Source organism: Macaca mulatta, chromosome 12, assembly GCF_049350105.2.
Source record: "Macaca mulatta isolate MMU2019108-1 chromosome 12, T2T-MMU8v2.0, whole genome shotgun sequence".
NCBI lineage: Eukaryota > Metazoa > Chordata > Mammalia > Primates > Cercopithecidae > Macaca > Macaca mulatta.
In genome coordinates this window covers 111271356-111290970 of record NC_133417.1, presented here as the reverse complement: position 1 = coordinate 111290970, position 19615 = coordinate 111271356, and the positions used below count along the sequence as shown (strand labels likewise).

Here is a 19615-nt window from a genome sequence, read left to right as displayed (position 1 = left end):
TTTGAAAACATGATTCATCATGTTTATATAATATTCCATTCATGAAAATCTGTATATCGGAAATGTAGAGTTATCTGATATTTTAGAAATTTTGGCATATTACCGTTTTGGTGGTAATGGTGAAAACCTTAGTACAGTAATACCTTAGTTTATATTAAATGTTTATATAAAATGTTTCAAAAATCCAAAGTTATATTTTCTAAACTGATTACAGAATTCTGTTATACATATATAAACATAAAATATCTCCTATATAAATAAATATATGTAGTATCTGTTGTGTATATATAAATACATATTTATATAACAGAATTTTGTTTTTTATATATATTTTAATTATGGTTATTTTTCTTTTTTTTTTTTTTCCAATTTTTTTGAGATGGAGCCTTTCTGTGTAACCCAGGCTGGAGTGCAGTGGCACAATCTTGGCTCATGGCAACCTCCACCTCCCTGGTTCAAGCGATTCTCCTGCCTCAGCCTCCCAAGTAGCTGGGATTACAGGTGCCTGCCATCATGCCAAGCCAATTTTGTATTTTTAGTAGAGATGGGCTTTCACCATGTTGGCCGGGCTGGTCTTGAACTCCTGACCTCAGGCGATCTGCCTACCTTGGCCTCCCAAAGTGCTGGGATCACAGGCATGAGCCACTGCCCCTCCTGGTTATTACTTTTAACTGAAATACACATTTAAAACACTAAATTGAATTTTAAAATTTCAAAACATGGCTGGGCGCAGTGGCTCACACCTGTAATCCCAGCAGTTTGGTGGGCTGAGGTGGGTAGATCACTCGAGGTCAGGAATTTGAGATTAGTCTGGACAACGTGGTGAGACCCCATCTCTACTAAAAAATACAAAAATTAGCCAGGTGTGGTGGCGTGTGCCTGTAGTCCCAGCTACTAGGGATGGTGAGGTGGGAGGGTGGCTTTAGCCCGGGAGGAGGAGGTTGCAGCGGGCAGAGATCATGCCACTGTGCTCCAGCCTGGGCTATAGAGTGGAACTGCTTTCCAAAAAAAAAAAAAAATTCAAAATATTGTCTTACTTTAAGGAAGTAAAGTTCAATTCTGATTCTTTTCGTTGTTGTTCAGACAAGGTCTCCGTCTGTCGCCCAGGCTAGAATGCAGTGGCGTGATCATGGGTCACTACAGCCTCAACCTCCTGATAGAAGGCCAGCTTCTTTATTCAGTTTATTATTTATTATTTCTTTTTTTTTTTTTTTTTTTTTTTGAGACAGAGTCTCACTGTTGCCCAGGCTGGAGTGCAGTGGTGGGATCTCAGCTCACTGCAAGCTCCGCCTCCTGGGTTCGTGCCATTCTCCTGCCTCAGCCTCCCGAGTGACTGGCACTATAGGTGTCCACCACTACCCCCCGCTGATTTTTTGTGTTTTTAGTAGAAACAGAGTTTCACCATGTTAACCAGGATGGTCTCAATCTCCTGACCTTGTGATCCGCCCTCCTTGGCCTCCCAAAGTGCTGGGATTACAGGTGTGAGCCACTGCACCCAGCTATTTTTTATTATTTCACACATTTTAAAAAATGTTTTTTCTTTTAAGGCTAGTCAAGTGAAGCAGTGGGAGTGGAGAAGGAAGAAAGAAATCTGTAACTGGTTGTGATAAATTACTTGTAAACACCACTGCACATGGACCAGCCTATTTCACACTTTTTAGTTATTACATTTTCTTTCTTTTTTTTTTTTTTTTGAGACGGAGTTTCGTTCTTCTTGTCTAGGCTGTGGTGCAATGGTGCGATCTCAGCTGCCCCTGCCTCCCAGGTTCAAGTGATTCTTCTGCCTCAGCCTCCTGAGTAGCTGGGATTACAGGCGCTCACTACCACGCCCAGCTAATTTTTGTGTTTTTAGTGGAAATGGAGTTTCGCCATGTTGTCCAGGCTGATCTGGAATTCCTGACTTCAGGTGATCCACCTGCCTTGGTCTCCCAAAGTGCTGGGATTACAGGTGTGAGCTACCGTGCTTGGCCAGTTACTATATTTTCATATGACAACTTTTAGTATATATAGAGAGAAAAAATTTAGGAATTTATGTACCAAAATATTCTAGATGGTGGGATTATTGATAAAACAAAAAAATTCTTGGTTTGTATGGTCTCATTTTTATGTAACGATCATAAGGCAGTTGAGGAAATAAGAAGGTTTTAAAACAAAGTATTGGCCGGGTGCTATGGCTCACGCCTGTAATCCCAGCACTTTAGGAGGGTGAGGTGGGCAGGTCACAAGGTCGGGCATTTGAGACCAGCCTGGCCAATATAGTGAAACCTTGTCTCCACTAAAAACACAAAAATTAGCTGGGCATGATGGTAGGTGCCTGTAGTCCCAGCTACTCAGGAGGCTGAGGCAGGAGAATCGCTTGAACCCAGGAGGCAGAGGTGCAGTGAGCCGAGATTGTGAACACCATATTCCAGCCTAGGTGACAGAGCAAGACTCCGTCTCAAACAACAAGAAAAAGATAAATAAATAAAACAAAGTGTTAAAATATAACCTTTATTTTGTAGCTGTTGGTCATATTACTTATATGCCTTTTTTTGATATTTTTAGTGTTGTGTATTTTGCTTTTCATTTGTTGTAATAAAGTGACTTAATTTTCAGTTGCATATCTCACATGGATGCACTGTGCCCTTAAGAGTTTTCCAAAAGTGGAACAGGTTGCAGTTGTTTGAAGTATCTAACATACCATATGTAATGGCTGCAGCCTACTCTTCCCTTACACCCAAATCATCTTGCCTGACTCCTAGACCTCTCAGTCCTCTGGATCTAGTATCTGTTCTAGAACATCCTTCAGGTCTCAGCTTACTCAGAGACTTATCTTCTTAGAGATACATTCCCTGATTCCCTGGACTATGATAGGTTCCCTCTACTATGTATGCCTACTGTGCTCTGTATTCTGTTTAATTGTAGAATTTTATACCTATATTAATGTCTGTCTCTCATGCTAGACAGTAATTTCCATGAGAGCAGGAACAAGTTTGTTCCTAAATCTCCAGTATTGATGAATGAGTGAATATAATTGAATAAATGAAGGTCTGTTCTCTATTTGTTGAAGGAATTTACTCAGTTTGACACAGGTTATAAAATAATGATATCTAACATTTATATGATATAATGCTTTCAGGTGTATACTTTTAGTAGAATTGTCCAGCATGAACCAATTTGTATGTAAATATGTACGCTGAGTCTAATATATTATTATGATCTTGTCAGAGATGTAAAAGACTATACAATGAGTTTGGAAAAATTTGGCATTTGTATGGAAAACTGTATATATCTACGATTCTTAGCTGGTTATTTTCAGAACATCTTCCAAAGTGACGTCAGCGATATTTAAAAAACATGAATGATAACTGCCACAACAAACAAGCACCAAGATGGACCCTGTTACAGTTTTCAGATTGATTGAATGATATTTGGTTGTGTTACCCATGATTAGTGAAAAGTTTATGGGCCAATGTATGGCTGATAATCATGTAACAATGTATCATAATCATTCTTTGGTGATTGGCAGCCTTTTTTTTTTTTTTTTAAAGATGAGTCTCACTCTGTTGCCCAGGCTGTAGTGCAGTGACACAATCTTAGCCCACCACAACCTCCGCCTCCTGGGTTCAAGCGATTCTTCTCCCTCAGCCTCCTGAGTAGCTGGGACTACAGGCACACGCCACTATGCCTGGCTAATTTTTTGTATTTTTAGTAGAGACAGGGTTTCACTATGTTGGCTAGGCTGGTCATGAACTCCTGACCTGATCTGCCCTCCACAGGCCTCCCAAAGTGGTAGGATTACAGGCATGAGCCACTGTGCCTGGCCGGCAGCTTTTTATATTACATTATATTCTAGGGTCACGAAAGTCAACTTTTAGTTGCATGCTGCCCTCTATTTGATATTTTTGGTATCAAAGTCCCAGTTTCAAAAAAAAATATATAAAAGATTGGCATTACATATTTTAGAAATTAAAAGTTTAATGGCTGCCTTCTAATGTGGACCGTTTATTAATTTTTCAGTTTTTTGAGATGGAGTTTTACTCTTGTTGCCCAGGCTGGAGTGCAATGGCGCTGTCTCAGCTCCCTGCAATCTTCGCCTCCCGGGCTCAAGTGATTCTCCTGCCTCAGCCTCCCGAGTAGCTGGGATTACAGGCACCCTTCAACCACATCTGGCTAATTGTTCTGTATTTTTAGTAGAGACAGGGTTTCACCATGTTGGCTAAGCTGGTCTCGAACAACTGACCTAAGGTAGTCTGCCTGCCTTGGCCTCCCAAAGTGCTGAGATTACAGACATGAGCCACCGCGCCCGGCCTGGATCCTTTAAAATACAGTTTGTTGGCCAGGCATGGTGGCTGGGCGTGGTGGCATGCACCTGTAGTCCCAGCTACTCAGGAGGCTGCTGTGGGAGAATTGCTTGAACCTGGAAGGCAGAACTTGCAGTGAGCTGAGATTGCACCATTGCATTCCAGCCTGGGTGACAGAGGGAGACTCCTTCTCAGTAAAATAAGATATAGTTTGTATACAAGCTAAATAATGTTAGTTTTTCCTATCAAATAACTTTGTCATATTTATTGATGAGTAAGTGGAATAAGCCATTGAAATAGCTTCAAGTATGTGAACCGAAATTAAGTATCTTGCAGCTCACAATCATACAGTGACTAATGTTGTTTGTATGAAAACATCATTTATGGGGGATGCAATAGAGTACGTCAAGGGGAATCCTGTAGTAGATTTTTTAAATGTGAAAAACATGAAAAAGTTTTGGTAATTCCCTTTGTTTTCTTGGGCTTATTTGGATAATAAAATATATCTAACATTACATCAAGCATTTTTACATTTTTTTTTTTTTTTTTTCTGAGGTGGAGTTCTGCTCTGTCACCCAGGCCGGAGTGCAATGGTGCGATCTCGGCTCACTGCAACCTCCACCTCCCGGGTTCAAGTGATTCTTCTGCCTCAGCCTCCCAAGTAGCTGGGATTACAGGTGCCCGCCACCACGCCCGGCTAAATTTTTTATATTTTTAGTAGATACGAGGTTTCACTATGTTGGCCAGGCTGATCTTGAACTTCTGACCTCGTGATCCACCCACCTCAGCCTCCCAAAGTTCTGGGATTTACTGATGTGAGCCACCGTGTCTGGCCATTTTTACCTTTATTTGTCCATGGGGTTGCTGAAACATAAGGCAATTTTAAAAAATGAAATCAATAGTTATTTTGCAAGTTTAGAATAAAGAAAATAAGGGAATGTATTGTACACTAGTCTTTGAAGATAGCTGAGCAGTTTATTAGAGTGTTTAATGAAAATTATCCCTTTAGGCAGGGTGGGTGGCTCATGCCTGTAATCCCAGCATTTTGGGAGGCTGAGGTGGGTGGATCACCTGAGGTCAGGAGTTAAAGACCAGCCCGGCCAACTTGGTGAAACCCCATCCCTACTAAAAATACAAAAAATTAACCAGGCGTGGTGGCAGGCACCTGTAATCCCAGCTACTCAGGAGGCTGAGTCAGGGGAATCACCTGAACCCCGGAGGCGGGGGTTGCAGTCAGCCAAGATCACACCATTGCACTCCAGCCTGGGCAACAGAGCAAAACTCTGTCTCAAAATTAAAAAAGAGAAGTATCCCTTTAATATAGAGACCCTTCTGTTTAAATCTAGACCAAGAGAATTTGAGCTTAGCTGCCAGAATAGTAAGGGTTTATTTATTTGAAATTATATATTCTTTTTATAGGGCTAAATTTAATGCAAACTTTTTAAATAAATGATAAACTATTAGGAATAAACTGTTTAGTTCTATGATCCACTTCCCTACTCTTATAATCCTGACAAATCTTGCAGAAATCTTAGTTAAGGCAGGTTTTAAGGCAGCACCATGGACATATAAACAGTGTTTGTATGAAATTAATAACTATGGTAGAAGTATTATTTATATTTTGTGTGAATTCATATGTAATTTAGATTCTGTGTGGCCTTAACCTAATTAGTGTAAATCATTCCTTTGAAACCCTGAGAAAGATACTAGAAACAAACAGCTCAAAAGATTTTTTGTTTGTGATATCTGACTTGAACTTGGTACGTTAAGTAGATTTTTTTCTTCATACTCAGACTTGTAAAGGCCTAATGGTTTGTGATGCTTTATAGAGTCACGTAGATAGGATAGGTTTTGTACTTCTAAGAATTGTCTTTTTTCTTTTCTTTTTTTAATAGGGATGGGGGTCTCCCTGTGTTGCCCAGACTGGTCTCAAACTCCTGGGCTCAAGTGATCCTTTTTGATTTTGGGAGCCCTCCTCTGTCTCCCAAAGTGCTGGGATTACAGGTGTGAACCACTGCACCTGGCCCACTTCTGAGAATTTAAATGTTACTTATTTGTGTTTTTATATGTTTGTGTAAAGAAACTGGAAGGATCTGCAAACTAATAAAATGAATACATATTATAGAGGGAGTGGGGGCTGGCAAATTAGGGGGCAAGGGCGAGAAGTCGCTTCTTCACTGCGTAGCGTTCTTTCATTTTTTTTATGGATTCATGTGAATACATTGCTTATTCATAAGATTTTAAATAAGTTGAAATATTTAAACATTAAGTGTACAAAGTGGAGATAAAATTTAATGAAACAAGGATTGCACATATAATAGAAAATTTTAAAAAATGGATCTAAAGTGAGTTCACCTTGGAGGATAAAAGCCACTCAGCCATTTCTGCATCTCAGTATCCTCTTCCCCATGTTTGAGATGAAGAGTTTTTTGCAGATTTATGGGTTTAGCAGCATGAGGCAATCAATTCCTAATAGTGGTGATAATCATAGTCATGACTAACAACCACTGACTGTTTACTGTGTAATACTATATACTGTATATAAGTGGTTTAGATGTGCTTAATCTTTTTATGCTCCCAACAGCCCTGCCAGCTCAAGGTACCTTATTGTCTCTACTTCACAGATGAGAAAATTGAGGCTTAAATGAGGCCTAGCAACATGCCCGTAGTCACACAGCTAGTAAGAGGCAGAGCTGAGATTTAGAACTAGGTCTTTCTGATTCTTCTCTCATGTTCTTCATCACTTTTCTCTACTGCCTCTTTGTGAAGAAAAGGGAAATAAAACATCACTTAAAAAAAAAAAAAAACAGACATACTTGAAACATATTGTGATGTAATTATTTACTTTGAATGTCAGAAGATTAGGGAAATAACACAACTGGTAATTGTAATACCGTGTTTCTTTAACTCACATTTGCATTTTATTTAGTGGCTGTAGATGTTATAAATACTATAATGAGAGTGTTACAGAGCTGTGACATCATGTTAAAAAATTACCCTGGATTCTTAAAGCATTTTTTAAAAATTAATTTTGTGGTTTTCTCTCCTTAGCATAAGCCGGACCAAGTTGAGGGAGGTGGAACCAGCAGCATGCAGTGGAACCGTGAAGGGTGAACAGTGCACTAACAAAGCCCTTCCATTCACCAGACATTGTTTCCAACGTATCCTTTCAACTAAATGGAATGTGCATTGAAAAAGTGCATCCTAATTTGGGGCTATATATTTCATTTTTAAATCAAGTGAATTACTTTTGAAACCATAACTATTTAATGTTTAAAATAATTTTATGTAACTTATAATTTTCATGACATCCTCTGAATAATTGTTCCTGTTTTATTCAAAAATCACAAAAAATAAGCAAAATTGTTAGCAAATAGCAGGTTCCTCCAGTGTCTGTCACTTAATTATATTTTGTTAATAGAATTCTGATCCCTCAGGTGGTTCTTGGTAGCTTCTAAGAAGGAGCTATAACACTCATTGATGGACAAAATCAAATCACATTATTAAAATCTGTTTTTAGTCTTCTAAGACAGTTACACAGTTTTACACTTTTATAGTACTTTTTCCTGTAAGATTAGTTTACTCCTTTTAATGAGTACAGTGCTGATTTGAAATGAATGAAAGGTAACAAACATCACTGACTAGGAAAGAAGATCTCTTTTAAAGTATAATTGAGGAAAACATATGTTAAGAAGCTTTAGGTTAGTGATGAAATCTTATTGCTGTGACTTTTATTGAATATTTAAAATTAGGTAGCATTTAAAAATAGCAGCAATTAGTTATCTTTACCATCTATTTAATTTTTGCCCTCTTTTCTGTTCTTGGAACAGCTTTTTCAGCAGCTCTTTCTATGTAATAAAGGCTTTATAGTTATACCTAAAAAACATAAAGGAAAAACACAAAGGTACTTAATAGATATAAGGTAAGTCTTAAGGAAATGTAGTAGCTAAAAGCAGGGAGTGCTTAAAAATATTGATGATGTAAAGCTCAGGTTTGTTTGTTTAGAGGCAGGGTCTCACTCTGTCACCCAGGCTGGAGTGTATGACACAATCACAGCTCCATGCAGTCTTGACCTCCCTGGGCTCAGGTGATCACAGCCTCCTGAGTACCTGGGACTACAGGCATGCACCACCATGCCCGACTAATTTTCATACTTTTTTGTTCCCCAGGCTGATCCTGAACTCCTGAGGCTCAATAAATCCGCCCACCTTGGCCTCCCACAGTGCTGAGAGTATAGGTGTGAGCCACTATGCCTGGCCAATAGTAAAGTTTTGATTTAAAAGTAATTTTTCATAAGTTGTGAGTTTGAGTTTGGTGCTGGAAATGTGAAGCAAAATATTCAAATTTGGAAAGATGAGTTTTTAATAATTATGTCTTTAAATTTTTATTCTTTGTAAGTATCATAGGCAGAAACTTTTCCTTTTAAGAGCTGTTTAAAAAAAGAAAACCATTGGCCGGGCACGGTGGCTTACGCCTATAATCTCAATTTTGTATTTTACATAATACTCTTAGTGAATATGTGTAGACTTCATATGGTTGTGGGTAAGAGAATACTGCATTCAGATAGAAAAGATGATATATGGCTAAGCTGATCCAGGATCCTTGGGCTACCTGCTAGGCAGCTTGTGGTGAATAATCATAATCTCTAAAAAATACCTTGTCTGGGCTGGGCGTGGTGGCTCACACCTGTAATCCCAGCACTTTGGGAGGCTGAGGCGGGTGGATCACTTGAGATCAGGAGTTGGAGACCAGCCTGACCAACATGGTGAAACCCTGTCTCTACTAAAAATATGATAAATTATCCGGATGTGGTGACACATGCCTGTAATCCCAGCTACTCGGGAGGCTGAGACAGGAGAATCGCTTGCTTGAACCCAGGAGGTGGAGGTGGCAGTGAGCCGAGATTGTGCCATTGCACTCCAGCCTGGGTAACAGAGCAAGACTTCATCTCAAAACGAAAAGCAAAAACTTTGAGTGGAACTTTAAGTGGAGTTCACCTGTTAAGAAGGAAATGGCCCTGCTTTTCCAAATAACACAATTTGGTTCAGAATGGTCGTTAAGGAGACTGGTGCCAGGATCCCATTAGCAAAACAGAGCCCTTCAGAGTTGTCATCTGATAAATTCTACTATTATTTTCCCATATCAGTAGTGGAGCTAGTGCTGATACGGGTAATATTTATATTTATTATGGATAGTAAAGTTTGTACTTATTAAACGTAAGTAAGGGAACAAGCAAATTTTATATAGAAATTGAAAAATTAGAGTTTCAGTGTGTTTTATTCCTAACTTAAAAAAAACCCAGATATCCTCTTGAACCACTCTCAGCAGCTCTTCTCAAGTTGCACAGCCAAGTTTGCAGATGGACAGCAGTGCTCTGTGCCAGTTTTTGACATTACACATCAGACACCTCTGTGTGAAGAACATGCCAAAAAAATGGTAAGTTCTGCAACAGAGGCTTTCAAACTTTTCGTAGCTATCCACTGTAGGAAATATTTTGTGACTTAGCACAAACTGTGTATGTATATAAATCACTGAAACAAGTTTTGAGACAGGATTTTTATTCCCTTAAGATACATTTTATTCCCTTAAAATATGTTTCTTATACAGAGCAGAATTTCTAAATATTCTTTGTTCCTATGTCTCTAAGTTTTTGCTTTCTTATATACAGTTCTACAAATGTTGTGAATAGTTCATAAAATTTCAAAGGCCCAGTCTTTCTAGAAATCTGTTGAACGTAATTAATTGCTTTAGTTAATGCTAGTATCATAAATCCTAATTAATTCAGAATAATTTGGAGGAGAGACGGATTTGAATTCGAGGAATATCTAAATTAAATATAATCATTTAAAGGAAGTTCCTTTTTATTGTGTTCATCCATCAAGCAGTTACTGCAAGATACTTTCAGTATTAGGTATCTTATGTACATATCCTAGGTATCTTATGTACTAGAAAGTGAGATGCTTCCTGCCCTCTATAGGCATGTTACAATTTTCAGGGATTCTCAGGGTGAGGGAATGGGTATTAGACCAGGACTTAATAGTTGGAACCTGTGATCCTGGCTTTGCCGCCAGCTTGGTGTATAACTAGGGACTAAGGATTCAGGCTTTTTGGACCTCAGTCTCAATGTGTGTGACTCACTGGTGTATTAGTCTGTTTTCACACCTCTGATAAAGACATACCTGAGACTGGACAATTTACAAAAGAAAGGTTTAATTGGACTCACAGTTCTGCATGGCTGGGGAGGCCTCAAAATCATGGTGGAAGGCAAGGAGGAGTAAGTCACATCTTACATGGATGGCGGCAGGCAAAAAGAGAGCTCGTGCAGGGCAACTCCCATTTGTAAAGTCATCAGGTCTCATGAGACCCATTACTATTAAAGAACAACGCAGGAAAGACCTGCCCCATAATTCAGTCATCTCCCACCAGGTCCCTCCTACAACACGTGGGAATTATGGGAGCTACAAGATGAGATTTGGGTTGGGACACAGAGCCAAACCATATCATTCCACCCTGGCACCTCCCAAATCCCATATCACATTTCAATACGAATCATGCCTTCCCAACAGTCCTCCAAAGTCTCAACTCATTTCAGCATTAATTCAAAAGTCCACAGTCCAAGGTCTCATCTGAGACAAGGCGAGTCTCTTCTGCCTATAAGCCTGTAAAATCAAAAGCAAGTTAGTTACTTCCTAGATACAATGGGGGTATAGCCATTGGGTAGATACAGCTGTTCCAAATGGGAGAAACTGGCCAAAGCAAAGGGGCTACAGGCTCCATGCAAGTCTAAAAATCCAGTGGAGAGTCATATCATAAAGCTCCAAAACGATCTCCTTTGACTTCATGTCTCACATCTAGGTCAAGCTGATGCAAAATGTAGGTTCCCATAGTCTTGGGCAGCTCCGCCCCTATGACTTTGCAGGGTATAGCCCCCTTCCTGACTGTTTTCATGGGCTGGCATTGAGTATCCACAACTTTTCCAGGTGCACGGTGCAAGCTGTCAGTAGATCTACCATTCTGGGGTCGAAAGGATGGTGGCCCTCTTCTCACAGCTCCAGTAGGTGGTGTCCCAGGAGGGACTCTGTGTGGGGGCTCCCACCCCACATTTTCCTTCTGCACTACCCTAGCAGAGGTTCCCCTGGAGGGCCCCACCCCTACAGCAAACTTCTGCCTGGGCATCCAGGCATTTGTATACATCTTTTTTTTGGGGGGGGAGACAGAGTCTCACTCTGTCACCCAGACTGCAGTGCAGTGGTTTGATCTTGGCTCACAGCAACCTCTGCTTTCGAGGTTTAAGCAGTTCTCATTCCTCAGCCTCCCAAGTAGTTGGGCTTACAGGCATGTGCCACCATACTTGACTAATTTGTGTGTAGTTTTAGCAGAGACAGGGTTTAACCATATTGGCCGGGGTGGTCTGGAACTCCTGACCTCAGGTGATCCGCTCGCCTCAGCCTCCTAAAGTTCTGAGATTATAAGCATGAGCCACCATGCCCAGCCTGTTTCTGTACATCTTCTGTAATCTAGGTGGAAGTTCCCAAACCTCAGTTCTTGACTTCTGTGCACTCGCAGGCTCAACACTGTGTGGAAGCTGCTAAGGCTTGGGGCTTCCACCCTCTGAAGCAACAGCCCGAGCTCTGCTTTGCTCCCTTTTAGCCATGGCTGGAGCGATTGGAACACAGGGTACCAAGTCCCTAGGCTGCACAGAGCAAGGGAGCCCTAGGTTTGGCCCATGAAACCATCTTTTCCTCCTAGGCCTCCAGGTTTCTGATTTCTCCTCAGAAAATAGGATTCTCTTTTCTATTGCATTGACAGGCTGCAAATTTTCCAAACTTTTATGCTCTGTTTCCCTTTTAAAACTGAATGCTTTTAACATCACCCAAGTCACCTGTTGAATGCTTTGCTGCTTAGAAATTTCTTCTGCCAGATACCCTAAATTATCTCTCTCAAGTTCAAAGTTCCATAAATCTTTAGGGCAGGGGCAAAATGTTGCCAGTCTCTTTGCTAAAACATAACAAGAGTCACCTTTGCTCCAGTTCTCACCAAGTTCCTCATCTCCATCTGAGACCACCTCAGCCTGGATTTCATTGTCCATATGATTATCAGCATTTTTTGTCAATGCCATTCAACAAGTCTCCAGTGAGTTCCAAACTTTCCCATGTTTTTCTGTCTTCTTTTGAGCCCTCCAGACTGTTCCAATCTCTGCCTGTTACCCAGCTCCAAAGTTGGTTCCACATTTTTGGGTATCTTTTCAGCATCACCCCACTCTACTGGTACTAATTTGCTCTATTAGTCTGTTTTCATGCTGCTGATAAAGACATACCTGAGACTGGGCAATTAAAAAAAAAGGGGGGGAGTTTAATTGGACTAACAGTTCCACATGTCTGGGGAGGCCTCACAATCACGGCAGAAGGCAAGGAGGAGCAAGTCACATCTTACGTGGACGGTGGCAGGCAAAAAGAGAGCTTGTGCAGGGCAACTCCCATTTTTAAAGCCATCAGATCTGTGAGACCCATTCACTGTTACAAGAACAACACGGGAAAGACATGCCCCCATAATTCAATCATCTCCCACTTTCTCCCTCCAACAACACATGGGAATTATGGGAGCTACATGATGAGATTTGGGTGGGGACACAGAGCCAAACCTGACCAACTGGCTTTTTCACCAAGAACTTCTTTAGTTTTTAGGTTTCTTTTACAGACCATATGTTTTGAAAAATTTGTATACTAAAGTACATATTACGATTACATATTACAAATGTTGAGTAATTATTTTCCCACTTTAATATAAAAACATTTAAAATACAGGCTTTTTTGTGTGTGTGTGAGATGGAGTTTTACTCTGTCACCCAGGCTGTAGTGCAGTGGTGCAATCTCGGCTCACTGCAACCTCCACCCCCTGGGTTCAAGTGATTCTTGCACCTCAACCTCCTGAGTAGCTGGGATTACAGGCGCATGCCACTGTGCTGGCTAATTTTTGTTTTTTTAGTAGAGAAAGGGTTTCTCCATGTTGGCCAGGATGGTTTTGAACTCCTGACCCCAGGTGATCCTCCCGACTTGGCCTCCCAAAGTGCTGGGATTACAGGCATGAGCCACCATGCCCAGTGAATATAGGCTTTTTTTTTTTTTTTTTTTTTTTTAGCTTATTCAGGCTTTGTCATAGCTAAGGAATAATTTCTATATGCTTTTTGAACCACTTTTGTGGACCTTCATTGATGATTTCACAGACCCGTGGTAATGGGGGCCCTGTAGCTTTCAAATCACGAAATAAATGATCCCAGCCACATATTTTCTTTTTTATTTATTTATTTTTTTTGAGACCGCATATTTTCATTTTAAAGTTCTGCCATTCCAGCATACTTCTAAGAGTAGGAAGATACTGTTAAGTAGAAAAACTGTACTTCAGTGTCTGCTTTAGGAACTTATTATGAGTGAATTTTTGGTTCCTATAACAATTTTTTTTTTTTTGAGACGGAGTCTCGCTCTGTTGCTCAGGCTGGAGTGCAGTGGCGCCATCTCAGCTCACTGCAAGCTCTGCCTCCTGGGTTCACGCCATTCTCCTGCCTCAGCCTCCCAAGTAGCTGGGACTACAGGCGCCCGCCACCACACCTGGCTAAGTTTTGTATTTTTAATAGAGATGGGGTTTCACCGTGTTAGCCAGGATGGTCTCGATCTCCTGACCTCATGATTCATCCGCCTCGGCCTCCCAAAGTGCTGGGATTACAGGCGTGCGCCACCGTGCCTGGCCTCCTATAAAAATTATTATGTGAACGCTTTTAGAGAAATTGAACGCAGTTTTATTCTTTTCGGCTAAACTTTCCTACTTAGGCAAATTCAATGAGGCAAACCTAAGACTGAATTAGTATAATGTAAATTAGTCATAAAATAATATATATTTTATATAATAATATGACAATCACAATTATACTAATCAAAAATTTTTAAAGTATTTACAATACAAATTTTTGAAAATGGTTTTCTCTCTGAAGACAGTTAAAGAATCTGGCACTAGTTTGAGCTATTTTTGTTTTAGATTAAAAATTACGTAAGAGACTGTAACAAGCACTTGTACCCCATCAGTAGTCCTGTGAGAGACTGACACTGGGAGATGAAAACTATGTGTAAATCTCTTGGCTCTGCCTTTTTTTTTTTTTCTTCTTTTATTGAGACAGAGTGTCTCTTTGTCACCCACCCAGGTTTGAGTGCAGTGGTGCAATCTTGGCTCACTGCAACCTCTGTATCCCGGGTTCAAGCAAGTCTTCCACAGTAACCTCCCGAGTAGCTGGGACTACAGGCACGTGCCACTATGCCCAGTTAATTTTTGTATTTTTTCGTAGACACGGGATTTCACCATGCTGGCCAGGTTGGTCTTGAACTCCTGACCTCAAGTAGTCTGCCCACCTTGGCCTCTCAAAGTGCTAGGATTACAGGCCTGAACCACTGTGCCCAGCCTCTATTTTCATATTATATTCTGAATCCAAACACGTTTTATCAGTTTCACTGCTACCATTCTAGTCGAGGCTATCGTTATCTTTGCCTGGGTTATTGTAGTAGTCTCCTAATTGATCTCCCTTCTTACCATATGCCCCTGTCACAGGGGGTATGTTGTTTACATAGCAGCCAGAGTAGGCTGGGTGTGTATATGTTCTACTTTCTTTGAATTGAATTCACTTTTTAGTGTACACTCTTAGGAGTTTTGTAGATGCATACAGTTGTATAACCACCACCTAAATCAAGATACAGAACAGCTCCCCAGATTCTCTTATACTACCCCGTTTGTAGTCATCCCTTTACTCCATCCCTACTGATCTATTTTCTGCCCCTATAATTTCACATTTTCCAGAATGTCATAGAAAGGGAATTCTGTAGTAATTAACCTTTAGAGCAGGCCCTTTAGACTATACATCTGATCATATTAGCTCCATAATCAAAACCTGTTAATGGCTTCCCATCACATCCTCTTGCCACTGCCTCCCAAAGTGTTGGAATTAAAGGCATGCGTCACCACACCTGGCCTTTTCCCAAGTTTTGGCATGGCTCACTCCTTTCATTCAGGTTTATCATGTGTCGCCTCATCAAAGAAGTCTTCCACCTGCCTGTTACTCTGTCAATTTTTATCCTCATACTCTACCTCATTTTTCTTCCTAACATTTGTCCGCCTAACAGTTATTCATTAGTGTGTTTATTTTCTGTATTCTCCTACTAGAATGTAAACTTCACAAGGACAGGAGCATTTTTTTTGTTCACTGCTGTATCCCTAGCACTTAGAGATGCTCAGTAAGTAATTGTTGACCACATTAATGGTTAGGCACACCGATGTAAGGGGTTAAGATTCAGAACTAGAATGTGACAGCCATTGGTAAGAGACTCCAGCTGCAGGAAGTCCCAGCTGTCAGGCAGAACGTGGGATTCCACGTTTGTAAGATCCTATGACAGATGGTGAGTGCATTGCCTTGACATGGAGGTAGAATGAGACAAAAGTTGGGAGTGAGTAGTATTTCACTGTGCACTGAAGCTAGGTAAAAGAACAGCTGGCATTAGGAAAGCCTCAGGGAGCGGGGACTCTGGCTCTCTGGAGGCGAGCAAGGCAGGTATCAGTCACGGGCTGTTCTGTGTGAAGTATCTGGCACAGTACCAAGAGTGCCACAAGGCCACTCCACACAAGCTTAGGAGAATCAGTCAGGAACCGAAAACCTGACCCAGGTGATCACTGGGAGTCTTACAGATAGGACTTATTTTCTCTTGGGTGAGAGCTCCCTAACTTCCTCCTGAGATCAGCACTGGTGCTGGAGGGAAAGCCTGGAATGGATGCAGAGCACCATGTTCGGGTACTGGTCCTTGTGCAGTCTCCATTTTTTGAGTTAAATAGTGGACATAATACAAGTAGACCTCAAGTGTTGAGACAGAAAGAACTACAGAGTCTGAGAAGTAGCCTTTTTTTTTTTTTTTTTTTTTGGAGACTCACTTTCACTCTTGTTGCCCAGGCTGGAGTGCAATGGCTTAATCTCGGCTCACTGCAACCTCTGCCTCCCAGGTTCAAGCGATTCTCCTGCCTCAGCCTCCCAAGTGGCTAGGATTACATGTACGTGTCACCAGGCTCAGCTAATTTTTGTGTTTTTACTAGAGACGGAGTTTCGCCATGTTGGCCAGGCTGGTCCTGAACTCCTGACCTCAGGTGATCTGCCTGCCTCGGCCTCCCAAAGTGCTGGGATTACAGGCATCAGCCACTGTGTCTGGCCAGAAGTGGCCCCTTTTTTTTGGTTTGTTTTAAATTTGTGTATTTGGAACTTAATCTGTAATTGTTTACATTCAAGCATTTGAGTAGGATTAAACCTGTTTTAGATTTCCTGAATTTATACTTCAATTTTATTCTTTCTTTTCCATTTTTTGATGCTAGTGATAGTTATTAGTCTTAAACTACTATGGTCTAAAATCTTTATTTAGCTATAAGAGTTATTAGGGAATTAATTAAAGGTGACATCAATTGCAAACCCCACTGTTTTATATGCCACTAAGAAAGAAAAAAATGTTGCCAGTGATGCGGTACTTTCTTATCATTTAGAATTTTTGTTTTAGACTTATTAAAGAGCTTTTAAAAGACTTATCTAGACATAGATTTTTATCTTATATACTGTTCCTGGTTTTGGCTGTGCTGCTTGACATGTGAAAGGGAGTATTTTCTGCGTACTTCAGCAATAGAACAACTTCATCTACTTTGTGGTTATTTTCCTTTTTCACTTGGTTGTTTCCTTACAGGGGGAAAAAAAAAAAAGAATTGTGGTCAGTACTTCAGTAATGAATATGTGCTCCACTAATATTTTATGCCTGCTGCTCTTTGTGCCTTTCTACATTCACAAAAAATTTTCCTCCACACGTAGTACCAACAGTGTACATAACCTTAATTCAGAAACGATGCCAGGACAAAGAACTGGAACTGTGTGTGTGTGTGTGTGTGTGTGTGTGTGTGTGTGTGTGTGTGTTTGGACAGTGGCAGCTATTATGACCATCAGCAGGCTGACCACAATGGTAAAATACCGACAATTTAAAATGCTTCCCAGTTGCAGAGATATTAAAATGTAGATCTTGGAATTGATGAAGTTTGGTGTCTTCATTATTGTTATACATAGTTTCGGGCATACAGTATGTTTTAGGCATTAATATAAAATATTAAGGGATGTAAGTAATTTTTAGGTAGCTGTCAGGTTTCTCCCAGATAATCTCAGTTTAAAAATGTATTTATTCATTCCAAAGGATAATTTCTTGAGAGGAGATAACTCCCGTAAAGTTCAGCACCAGCAGCAGAGGAAACCCAGGAAAAAAACCAAGCCTCCTGCACTAACCAAAAAACACAAGAAGAAGAGAAGGCGTGGACCTCGTCGACCCCAAAAACCCATTCCCCCTGCAGTCCCCCAAGGGAACCTCAGCATGCCCGCCAGCGTCTCACTGCCAGTGGAGGCCTCTCAGATCCGGTCGGTGTTGCCACTGGCACCTAATTTTTCTTTACATCTTCTGATTCTTCTCAGAACATCTAGCTTCATGTGGTTATTGTAAAGCTGTCACTAGGCTACAGAAGCCATTTAATATATCAGCCTAGATTTTTAAAATAGTGTTTGGTATAAATTTTAGATTTTACCTGTATCTGGCTATATTTGATCTAAAATTAAGCTTTTGCTTACAATAAAGAGAACAGATGCTGAAATTGGGTTTAATTGTATACTGTCAACTTAAAAAACATTTTTTTTTTTTCTTGAGACCAAGTCTTGCTCTGTCGCCCAGGCTAAGTGCAGTGGCGCGATCTCGGCTCACTGCAACCTCTGCCTCCAGGGTTCAAGCAATTCTCCTGCCTCAGCCACCCTAGTCTGGGATTACAGTCATGTGGCATCACGCCCAGCTGATTTTTGTATTTTTAGTAGAGACAGGGTTTCACCATGTTGGCCAGGCTAGTCTCAGACTCTTGACCTCAAGTGATCCACCCACCTCGGCCTCCCAAAGCGCTGGGAATACAGGCATGAGCCACCGCACCTGGCCTCTAACTTTAAAAAATTTTAGCAGAAATTCCATATATGTTCCAACAGAAGTATTCCATCAAAAATATGAGGCATTATTTATTTTGGCAGGGTTAAACATTTTGACCAGGAGAATGAAGCTTTTGTTTTAGCTAAGCATTTCAATTTTACCTGTTGCTAATTTCATTTCTAAAATTATTATTTCGACCAGATTTGAAATTCTTCTAAAAAGCATTAAGACACCCTTGATACACCAAATTGTGATTCACTGTACAAATTTGAAGTAAAAGTATTACCTAGTAGTTGTTGTTGCTTCTTAATACATGGGTGAAGGTTGCAGAAATACGTGACTGCATATGGTAAGGCCTGTATTTTTGCAGTGATTCTACTTTCAGATTTCCTTCTTTTAAAGTGGGGGAGGAGACACTGTAAGTTAGAATTTCTCATGTTTCGGGAGGGGGGAGGGATTGCATTGGGAGTTATACCTGATGTAAATGACGAGTTGATGGGTGCAGCACACCAACATGGCACAAGTATACATATGTAACAAACCTGCACGTTATGCACATGTACCCTACAACTTAAAGTATAATAATAATAAATAAATTAAAAAAAAAAAAGAAAAAAAAAAAGAATTTCTCATGATTCTGGTGAGTATAAAAAACCTAGGGCCAGGTGTGGTGACTCACGCCTGTAATCCCAGCACTTTGGGAGGCAGAGGCAGGTGGATCATGAGGTCAGGAGTTCAAGACCAGCCTGGCCAAGATGGTGAAACCCCATCTCTACTAAAAGTACAAAAATTAGCCAGGCGTGGTAGTGGGCATCTGTAATCCCAGCTACTCGGGAGGCTGAGGCAGAAGAATAGCTGGAACATGGGAGGTGGAGGTTGCAGTGAGCTGAGATCGTGCCATTGCACGCTAGCCTGGGCGACAGCAAGACTCCGCCTCAAAAAAAAAAAAAAAAAAGGCCAGGCATGGTGGCTCATATCTGTAATCCCAACACTTTGGGAGGCTGAGGTGGGTGGATCACCTGAGATCAGGAATTTGAGACCAGCCTGGCCAACATGGTGAAACCCCGTCTCTACTGAAAAAAAAAAAAAAAAATTAGCTTGGCATAGTAGTGGGCACTTGTAATCCCAACTACTTGGAAGGCTGAGACAGAAAAATCTCTTGAACCCAGGAAGCGGAGGTTGCAGTGAGCCGAGATCACGCCATTGCACTCCAACCTGGGCAACAAGAGCGAAACTCTGTCTAAAAAAAAACCTAGAAGACATTAGGATTGGCTTTAGCTCAAGTGGTTACTTCCTTACTTTCCATCTGTCTAATCCCTG

The 19615-nt window shown here is 40.8% G+C and overlaps 1 protein-coding gene across 6 annotated transcripts in view; it reads left to right on the top strand.

Annotated features, from left to right (window-relative positions):
- INO80D (INO80 complex subunit D) overlaps positions 1–19615 on the top strand; it is a 95243-nt gene that overhangs the window by 61470 nt on the left and 14158 nt on the right. For all 6 annotated transcript variants that reach the window (XM_015110776.3, XM_015110780.3, XM_028831021.2 and 3 more), the window contains exons 7-9: positions 7335–7444; positions 9586–9719; positions 17531–17748. In XM_015110776.3, coding sequence (XP_014966262.1) covers positions 7335–7444; positions 9586–9719; positions 17531–17748 — 462 coding nt within the window. The remainder of the gene's footprint in view (positions 1–7334; positions 7445–9585; positions 9720–17530; positions 17749–19615) is intronic.